A 10,347-nucleotide genomic window follows, 5' to 3' on the forward strand; every position below is an offset into this window, starting at 1 on the left:
CAAAACAAGCAGGTCGGATGTTCTGACACCTCTCCCAGACTTTCCTTACTCCACCCGAAACATACAGCTGGTGAAAACAGGGCTTAATAAGGTGGAGCAACAGGAATCAAACAGGGGTCCAACCGGGACCAGAAGGTGGTCCAGATAAAGAGGCTCCTTCAGTTAGGATTAGTTATTTGTTAAGTAGACCAAATGTGAAGCCATCATTGTGCTCCAGACATGGAAGGTCTTTATTCTAAACATGTTTTGAGAACAGAAGACGTGGACGTACCTCGTCACCTCCTTTAACACAGAGAACACTGTGATAGCTGAAATTTGGCATCATGTTATTTCCCCCATCCAACCTCCCGCAGCAGTCGTCCAGCTCGGTGGGTGAAATGCTGAAACCTGATCTGCTTGGTTTGCTTGTCTGACGCTCGCTGGGATAACCGGACTTTTATTGGTTGTTTTGGGCGAGTTATTTTTAGTAGATATGTTGTGGGGGTTAAAGCAGCAAAACGTCAGTGACTGGTGATCCCCAGCTGAAGACCCACGTAGACCCATAGGGGTGTTCAGTGTGTCACAGCACACCTGTCCAAAGGTGGAGGTGCAGCAGGCAGCAGTGCCCAGCAGGATACCATCACCTGTACCATCATATATGTATGTGTCCCCCAGACTGGAGAAGTGGCTCCAACAGATCCCTGGAGAACCATCAGACATCTCCATCCAGAAGAGTCTAGTCCTGGGAACCGCCAAGATCCCAGGTCTCTGGTAGAGGACCCGAGCTGGAGCTGAACACCCACCCAGCCAACCCAAGGGAGAGGGGAGGGTGGGCGAGAAAAGTTTTATGTAGTTAAATGCATATATATTTAATTGTAATGTACAGTTAAATTAACTCATTAATAATTTATATTACATATTTAGTTTAACCCTTAACATGACATTTTCCAACAAGCGAGAAGTTTTTTTATATATTTATTTATTTATTTTTACCATTTGAACAAACAGTGAAAGATTTCTCACTTTTGGATTTTTAAAAATGTTTTATTATTACAGTCATTATTATAATCATGATTATTACTACTTTTATCAGTAATATTTTTAAATTTGATTTTATTTACTGACTGGAAAGATGCCCCACATTTTAATCATATTTAAATTCTATAAATATTCAGTTTAAATAAGTTATTGTCATTATTTCTGTAGTTCAGCATCTAAGTTCTCCATGTAGCTTATTCCATGTAAACAGGCCCAGTCGACACATTATTGACCAGATCATTTATTCAACAGTTTCTCGACTTATTTTCCAGGAAAAAAAAACAGCACCTACTGTGTAATTTGCATAAAGTTACATATAAATTACTGTCGGCTGTTTCCTGGTTAAATGGAGGAAAAATGATCACATCTGAGTCACTAAAGCTCTGATCCGGGACTCCGCGCTGCCAGACAAACGACCAGCATCCAGTTCAGTCCGGATTCATCGTTGAAAGTCGACGCCGTGCCGTTACCGAGCATCAAAGCCAGCTGCAGGTTCTCTGGGTTTTACTCTGCTGGAGGTTCGTTTCACTGAAGGGAGATAAAACTTCATTTCTGAGTTCAACCCACTCCCATTCCTCCGACCTCACGGCCAGATGCCTCAACGAGGAGGAACGTTCAGCAGCAGTTTCATCATCAACACACCGCCGTCATGTCCGACGTGCTGCATCCTCACCACGCTCTGGATGAGGTGGACAGGACGTTCCCACCCGACTGACGCGTTGCATCATTTCCTCCCACTGATGAACACCCACCTCATCAATCCTGAGATGTTTGGATGATTCCTGGCTGGAATGAAATGCTGCAGCTTGAAGATCGCTGAGTTTATGTATTTATTTATTTGGCCGCTGTGTTAAAAACAAACCCCCCAAAAAAGAAAAAATGACCATTTTATCCTTTTACGTCACCTTTAAAGTCATAATTTTCTATTTGTGACCAAATCAGGAGGCAGGAAGGAGGCCACAAGTTCTACACTTTCAGCTGCATGTGGAGAAAGTTCATCTGGAGCCCTGTTTCTCTGCGTGCTGTAGTGTGAAGTTCGTCTTTCCATGCGGAGCTGAAACGTGGAAGCAGAGGACGCAGAAGGAAAAAAGCAGGATGGAGGCACATGAAAAACACAACGGTGCTTGTGCCGCCACATTCGCTCCGGTTTCAGGAAGCAGGGATTCTGTCCAGGAGCCACAGCGGCCGTACGTCAGCAGCCACATGCTGATGCCGGTTTCCTCAGAAGCGCGATGAGGGGTGATGATGATGATGATACTGAGGAAGGTGATGCGTCACCAGCTGTCCGCTGCTGGATTTGTCCCTCAGCATGTTCAGCGCCGTGTTGGAGAAGTCCCTCAGGATGTCCACCGTCTCCCGCTGCAGCAGCAGAGACTCCTGGACGAACTCCTGCTGGCTCTCCACCAGCAGCTGGACGGACTGGGCCAGCGTCTCCAGGGACCGGGACACGGACGTCAGCAGCATCCTGCTGGCCTGCTGCTGCTGGAGGCTCTGAGACGCCATCTGGGCCAGCTGGGCCTGCGACCGGCGCAGGGACGAGCCAGACGGGAGGGGGTCAGACGGCTGGGAGGCCGAGATGGAGGACGTACTGGGTGGGAGGATGGAGTTAGAAGAGGGAGAAGTCACAGTAGGAGCATCAGCAGGAGGAGGAGGATGAGGTGGAGAAGGAGGTGGGATGGAGGTAGAAGGAGGTGCAGGGTGAGAGGTAGCGCCATTGGCTGCAGATGATGTTGAGGAAGAGGAAGGAGCAGGGAGGGAGGAGGTGACAAGGGTTTGTGATGGAGGAGGAGCTCCAGAAGAGGAGGCAGCATCTCCATCGGGAGCTAAGGGGAAGGTGGAGAAGGTGGAGGCCAAAGAAGAAGAAGGACCGGGAGGAAGTCTGGTGGAGTTCTGGTTCTGGGTTTGGTTTTGGTTCTGGCTGGTTCTGGAATAAGTGTAGACCGGTTTGACCCTCAGCCGGGCATCATCGGGCAGGGGGTCCAGGGAGGTGGAGGTGGGTGGTTGTAGAGATGAAGGGAAGGAGGAGAAGATGGAGTCATCATTTTCATCAAAGTCCATGTTGTGTTCTGCTGGAGACAAAAGAGACGCATCAGTTTCACTTTTATACTTAAACCCAAACCAGCTTCAGTCCTGATTCTGAGACTTAATGAGACAAACTACACCCAAACTGAGCTGAAGCAGCTTCAGATTCCCCACCAGATGGCGCTCTTCACACACACATCCACTTCTCAGCTCCACCTGTTCAACTTCCTGCTAACAAAAATATCTAACCAGCCAAACACAAGGCAGCACATAGACACGGTGAAGACGACTTCCTGAGGTTCAAACTGAGCATCAGAATGAGGAAGAAAGAGGATTTAAGAGACTTTAACGTGGCTGGTTGTTGGTCTGAGTATTTACTGGGATTTTCACCCACAACCATCTCCAGGGTTTCCAGAGAATGGTCTGAAGAAGAGAAAACATCCAGAGCAGCAGTTGTCTGGACCAGGATGTCTGGTTGATGTCAGAGGTCAGAGGAGAATGGGCAGACTGGTTGGAGATGATAGAAAGACAACAGGAAGTCCAGTAAGATCTGGTTCCAACCAAAGTCTGTAGAACAGCATCTCTGAACACACAACATGTCCAGCCATGAAGCAGATGGGCTCCAGCAGCAGAAGACACACCGGGTGCCTCCTGCCAGCTAAGAACAGGAAACTGAGGCTACAATTCACACACACACACCAACACTGGACAATAGAAGATGGAGAAACGTTGCTGGTCTGATGAGTCTCCATTTCAGCTCCACATTCAGATGCTCGGCTCAGAATCTGCTGGAAACATCATGAAAACATGGATCCATCCTGCCTTGGATCAACGCTTCAGGCTGCTGCTGGTGTAATGGTGGTGGGGGGGGGGGGGGGTGGTTTGGTTCAGTAAACTCTGACCTGTTTCCACCACCAACCTGCAGCAAATCAGCCGGACAGCAACAGATGTGTCAGCTCCGTCATAGCATGACGTCATAGTTATAATTCCTTTGAATTATAACGAAGAAGAAACAAAGGTCACACAAGAAGTGATGATTCTTTCCACCAGTCTACGGACTGCAGCGTATCAAACTCCACCCTTCAGGGTTGGATCAGTATAACTGGGGCAAAACAAGCAGGTCGGATGTTCTGACACCTCTCCCAGACTTTCCTTACTCCACCCGAAACATACAGCTGGTGAAAACAGGGCTTAATAAGGTGGAGCAACAGGAATCAAACAGGGGTCCAACCAATAAAGTGACGGTGAGTGTAAAATGTTTAGCACATTTCTATTCTAAATAAAAGTAAGAGATTAAACCACAGCTTTACCTCCGTCATCAGCCAGGTCGAAGTCGGAGGAGGAATGAAGAGGCTCGCCTGCAAACATGAGACCATGACATCATCATGATGAAGTTCAACACCAAACTAATCTGACTTCCTTCCGTCTGTATTAACAGGTAGAATCGGACGAAGGCATTCACAGCGTACCTGTTTGGTTTCACGTTTTAAAGGTCCCATATTATGCAAAATTCACTTTTTAATGGTTTTGGAACAGTCATACTGGTCCCCCCGCATGTGTAGGAGACCCGTAAGTGTGAAACTCTTTCAGGCGCTCTCTCTCCCCCCTGCTCCACCTCTAGGGAAGTAAGCGCTGAAATGAGCTTGTTTGAAAGCGTGTACGTTATGACGTCATAAGGGACAATAACCACTCCCCACAGAGCGATGGACCCGTCTACCGGCTCTCAAAGCCCGCCCTCTAAAAATCACCTAGCGCCCAGTGTTTTTCCCTCTTCGGCAACCCTCGTTAGCGGACATGGCTAAGCGACAGAAGCACTGTTCTGTTTGTGGCTGCATAAATGAACACGAAAACGTTTTTTTACTTCCATCCACTGAACCCACGAGGACTGAGTGGATTAATTTTATTTTTGGAGGAAATGTACCCGGAAAACTTCCAAAGGTTTTGCATGTCTGTGGCCAGCATTTCAAAGAGGACTGTTTCCACAACATGGGTGCATGGAAAGCAGGCTTCGCCAACCGTTTGAAGCTGAAGCCAGGTTCAATACCAACTGTCCGTGACACAGCTGGAGAGGTAAGAGCTGGCAGTTATTTTATCGTTTCGGCCTTATTAGTCTGATAGCTTGAAAATATATTAACCTGTCAATCACCTCATGACGGGCGATGCGATGGGCGGAGCCAACAGCTGAGCTGCTCCACCAGGGTTCCGCCCACCATAAACGGCACATTTCTGAAGCTGCTAAAAAGAGGGAGGTGAAGAGAAGCCGCTGCACTCAAACTGAGGGTCGATTTGTCCATACCATGGCGGAAATATTTCATTTAGATATTAATGAATGGTCTCAGATTGGGAATAAAGTGTATAATATGGGACCTTTAACTTCCATCAGATTTCCCTCAAATTTATAAACTGACTAAAGATTATTGATGCAGAATGAGATAACTGTGGCTTCATCCACACAGAAACTCTTCTGATGTTCAGACTTTACTCTGAAACGTCTTCCGGTCGCATTCAGGGATAAAATCAGCTGATCTTATCTGCATTATGTAAAACAAACAGCATCAGTGTTTCACTAAACTGCTGCCAGGTCTGCTTTTAGGAGTAAAAACATCCTCATTTGTTTTCATTCTTCAGGTTACTCGTTGAGTTTTCTCCGCAGGGTGGCCGGGCTCTCCCTTAGAGATAGGGTGAGAAGCTCGGTGATCCGGGAGGGGCTCAGAGTAGAGTGGCCTGGGAACGCCTCGGGATCCCCCTGGATAAGCTGGTGAATGTGGCCGGGGAGAGGGAAGTCTGGGTCTCCCTGCTTAGGCAGCTGCCCCCGCGACCCGACTCCGGATAAAAAGTTAAATTAAATATTTAAATTTAATTATAAATTAATTTAAATAATTAATGAATTAATTTAAATTTTAATTGAATTTAAATAAAAATAAACAAATGAAATGAAGTATTTAAATTATATTACATTAAAATAATTTTTTTTAATTTAAAAATTGAATAATGAAAAACTAATACGGCTATATTAAGTTTAACTTAAAATAAAATATTATAAAATTTACTTTAAGAAAACAAAACTCACTTTCAGGCCAGGACAAAATATTTGCAGCTCAACGTCTGTTTTTCTTGTTTTTGATGTAAATAACACCCGAAGGAACGCGTCAACGTTCCAGATCTTCTTACCGAGTTCCTTCTCCGGAGACGAGAGCGGCGACATGTCGAAGGAGAACTCTCCGGCGACGGGGTGCGAGCTGTCTGTCAGGCTGAGGTAGGAGTAGGGGGCCGCCGTGGGGGTCGGGCCTTTCCTGAAGCGCTTCGAAAACTCCGGTTCTTCCAAGTCCAGATCGCTTTCTCCATCTGAAAACCCAGAAAAAAATCATGTTCCCGGGGCCAGAGAATCCAGACCTGATCCGTCAGATTTTCAGTTTTGGCTGTTTCCAGCACCAAAAATGAACCAAACCTGAACCTGACCTCCTCTAGGACTCATCACCAGGATCTTGTGGACCATCTTCTCCACGGGGCCCAACCTCTTCTTCCTCAGGTTGCTGCCGTTGGGGCCCCGCATGGCTACGATGCGTCGCTTTCCGTCACACTTCAGGTCCGCCCACTTCTTCATGATCTGACGCACCTGTGAGAAAACAAAAAGTCCGTTTCTACGACTTCTGCTCCAAACCAGATCTGGATAAAAGCCCTCAGAGATGTTCTATAAAAACCTGATGCTTTAAAATATAAACATGAATATTAAACTTTTCCTCCAGGTTCCAACAGCAAAGCTTTTCTATTTAAAACTAAATGGTTTGTAGGAGCAGAAAGCAAACATGACAAACATGAGGAATGAAGTGAAGAACAAACCTGTCGGTGGTTTTCTCCCAAACTGTTGATCTGGTTTGTGATCTCAGTCCAGGTCTGCTTCTTGGTTTCTGCCGACACTCCTTGGTTAAACTTCTCTATAAAAAGGAAAAGCAGCTGTTGAAGTTTGGGCGGTCACTGCAAACATCGGTTCATGTCACGGAATAAAACTTTTTGATCCCGATCACACTCGTGCTGCTGTCAAACTCCTGATCCAGACTCATTTATTCATTTTTACTTCATCTTTTAAAGAGTCTGGATCAGTAGTTCTCCAGGTTTCTGAAGCTCTTTCAAACTTTTATTTTCTACACTTTCTGCTTTTCCCTCCATTTTCAATCCAGTTCTGGTACCCAGCAATTTTCAGAGGACTAAACTCTCACCGATGAAGCCTTGAGGCAGAAAAAGGCTCCAAACTAAAGGGAGGAGCCAGAGTTGTGTCCACACATAGCAAAGAACCAGTTTAAACTGGATCTTTAGGCTCTTTGACACCGACGGGTGCAGGGCGGGACGCATTTTTTACTGTTTCCACACACAGAAACAGGGACGGGTACCCCAATATCCGACCCGACCTGTCCTACTTTGTTGGGACCAATCTAACCGACCCGAAAGGGCGGAGTTTGACACACTGCGATCTGTTGATTGGTTGAGGAAAAAAGTCACTTTATGTGCGGCCTGGCATATAAACAAAGCAGGAACTTGTTTTCTTTGTGTTGATTAAATCAAACTGTTGGATGACGCCGTCCTCCTTCGTCTCCGAGTCGTGTTCTGGTTCTACGTTAAGGAAGGCGCTGCGATGGCGTCATGCTGCTACGCAGCTGAGGCATCTATCGCTATCCAGCTGATGCTCCTCTGCTTAGACACCAGATTTACGTTCATGTTTGCATGTTTCACTGAATCCCTGCTTCCTGCTTTCCTAGAAAAACCTGAAGACTGAGGGTTGGATCAAACCTTTCCACCAGTATTATTAACTTGAGGCTCATTGTCTCTAAAATCTCACACAGATGATCATATCTGGGACATGGTAGAGTTCAGGGTTTATCCCAAGGACACGAACACACAGGGATCGGGATCGGGATCACCCACTGACAACGGCTCAGTGGGTTTTTTTTAATGGTGGGACAACCAATCACGGGTCTTCCAACTCACTGAGGAGGATGTATCTGTTCCTCTTCACCGCCTCCAGCAGCATTTTGACCTCGTTGTAGGAAAACCTGGGTTTGGATCGGAAGCCTTCCTTTACTCCTCCCACCTTGAACTCTTCATCGTCTTCACGCCACATGGCTGCCATGGCTCCACCGCTGCCTCGTCCTCCTCCTCTTCGCTGGACGGCCCACTCAAACTGCAGAGCGCCTACAAAACAAAAGTGTTGCCATATTATGAGCTTTAATCCTGTAAAAGGTTTTTAAAAAACACCATTTAATGTCACTACACGCTCGCAACAAATCACTTCTGGCCTTTTTAAATTTTATTTCCTTTTATTGTTTTTATTTAATCATGTATTTTACGTTATTATAATTTTTGTTATCAATTAATTCATTATTAGTGTTATTTAATTCCAGTCTCTTTTTCTTATTTTTTTCCAGATTTCTTTTATTTAACTGTTTATTTTGTTTTTATATAATGGTAAATAAATGTGGGTGTTAAAGCTTTAAGGGTGGTAAAAAAAAAATCAGGAAACACCAAGTTTCTGTGTTTCAATAATCATTGTATTCAATAACTTTATGTTAGACCAAATCGTCTGCAGCATGCGCAAATAAACAGAAATGTGAATGTTTAAATTCTTTTTTAATCGTTTCTTCTGATCCTGTGGCAAAAATGAGACCAAGAAAAAAAGTTTAAGCAATAAAAACCAGTTTGCTGTCTTGTAAGTCGTCCTGCAGCACACTGGGAGGCAGTATAAAGCCGTTTCCAGTGAGGAGTTTTAATATTAAAATAAATAACTGAATGTTTCTCAGAATGTATAAACTCCAAGAAACCAAACACCTATTACTAATGATGAGTTTGTTCAGCCACACGTATGCTGTATCTGCTGCTTTCAAGCTTCATGGAGCGACAACGGCATGAGCCCAAAACAAAACATTGATCCGTTCCTTTTTTCATCCATGTAAATTTGGTCCAATTAATTACCAGCACGGGTATAGATTACTTGATTTTCCACATTTTTAATCATGAGTGACCGCATACAAACTTTGTATGTTTAATTTAATTTGTTTTATGTCTTTTAAATATTTTATGTATTCTTACATGTCAGTTTAAAGTTAAAATCTACGTAGAGACAGCAAACAGGGATTTTGAAAGGAGACAGACCAGCAGTGTTGGACTACAGTCTGGAAGAAGATCCCATTTTCCTTAAACTGATGGCTCTCTTCTGCCCCCTGCTGGTTGGATTTTAACATCAACAGGAAATAAAGATTTAGTGTGCAGTAATTATTTGTCAAAATATTTGCTAAATTATCATCCTTTCATAGAAAAACATTAAAACATTATTAATCTGATGTATAATTTTAACACATACCTTTATATAATTTAATTTCAAAACTATACTGAACTAAAGAAGAAAGAATTTGATAATTAAGCTTCTCAAAAATTATGATTTTGTTGTTTTATCATTGTTATACATTTTTCCTCGCATTAAAATAAGAAAATTAGCTGTTTATACGCACTTTTACACATGTTAATTCTTGAAAACTTGGTGGTTTTTAAATTATTTAAATTAACGTTGCGTTTGGTCTGATCACGTGTTCCGCCTGAGCCAATCAGCTGCGTTCTTCTGGTGTCTTTGTTGAGCTGCCTCTCCCCGCTGCTGCTCCGCCTGCCCGATGGTCTGCTCGAGCGGAGCGGTAGATTACGTTGTCCGCCATCTCTGCGACACTGTTGTCGGATTCAACCGCCAGCGCGTGACTGAGCGTTTGCGTTGGTCCGTGGTTTTATCGCAAATGTTACAATCGCGGTGGTAAATCCGGGTCGTGGATTTGTGCTGCGAGGCGGCGCAGCGACAATCTGTGTCCGAGATGGGGAGGAGGGTGGGGGGACGAAATGCCTGCTAGCGCCCGGATTTGCGCTCCGTTACCGCAATTAATCGCTGCTTGTGTTTCTGTTGCGCTTAAGCGCAGCGCGCGCGGTGTGTTTTCCCGAACGAATATTGATGTAATTTCGATGCGCGGCGCTTAAAATTAGCTGAATATGTGGGGAATATTTACCAGGAAAAATGGCGTTGTTCAACCCTCCTTCCTCTGTGGTTCTCCCGAAAGTTCGGAGTGACGAGAACAACCGAAATGCGCAGACTCCGCAGCGCGAGATTTTTTTTTTTCCTCTTTCCCTTGAACGCGCAACATTCTCATCCAGTCGCGCGCCCCCAGCAGCTCTGCGTACTGTTTACACTAATCACTACATCTTCTCACAAACAGAAACATGACAAATTCTATACAAAAATTAATATTGTTGGTGTTTGAGGAAAATATTACCAATTAA

General features: G+C 44.7%; 1 protein-coding gene across 1 annotated transcript; it reads right to left on the reverse strand.

Annotated features, from left to right (window-relative positions):
- Window positions 1-1,834: 1,834 nt before the first annotated feature.
- On the reverse strand, window positions 1,835-10,199 carry zgc:113149 (uncharacterized protein LOC541363 homolog). The gene is made up of 7 exons (XM_041994941.1): window positions 10,077-10,199; window positions 8,023-8,226; window positions 6,880-6,974; window positions 6,499-6,655; window positions 6,211-6,384; window positions 4,350-4,397; window positions 1,835-3,083 (listed from the first exon to the last, which is right to left on the reverse strand). Exons 2-7 carry the CDS (start codon window positions 8,162-8,164, stop codon window positions 2,239-2,241), a joined length of 1,461 nt encoding a protein of 486 aa, XP_041850875.1. The 5' UTR covers window positions 8,165-8,226; window positions 10,077-10,199; the 3' UTR covers window positions 1,835-2,238.
- Window positions 10,200-10,347: the final 148 nt, after the last annotated feature.

Source organism: Melanotaenia boesemani, chromosome 9, assembly GCF_017639745.1.
Source record: "Melanotaenia boesemani isolate fMelBoe1 chromosome 9, fMelBoe1.pri, whole genome shotgun sequence".
NCBI lineage: Eukaryota > Metazoa > Chordata > Actinopteri > Atheriniformes > Melanotaeniidae > Melanotaenia > Melanotaenia boesemani.

What these genes read in the sequence shown, in the direction of transcription:
- zgc:113149 (XM_041994941.1), bottom strand. Translation starts at nt 8,164, where the DNA reads ATGGCAGCCATGTGGCGTGAAGACGATGAAGAGTTCAAGGTGGGAGGA. An exon ending in TGGGAGAAAACCACCGACAG is followed by an intron (nt 6,656 to 6,879) that starts GTTTGTTCTTCA and finishes GTTTTCTCACAG; the next exon opens with GTGCGTCAGATCATGAAGAA. An exon ending in GTCTCCGGAGAAGGAACTCG is followed by an intron (nt 4,398 to 6,210) that starts GTAAGAAGATCT and finishes TCATGTTTGCAG; the next exon opens with GCGAGCCTCTTCATTCCTCC.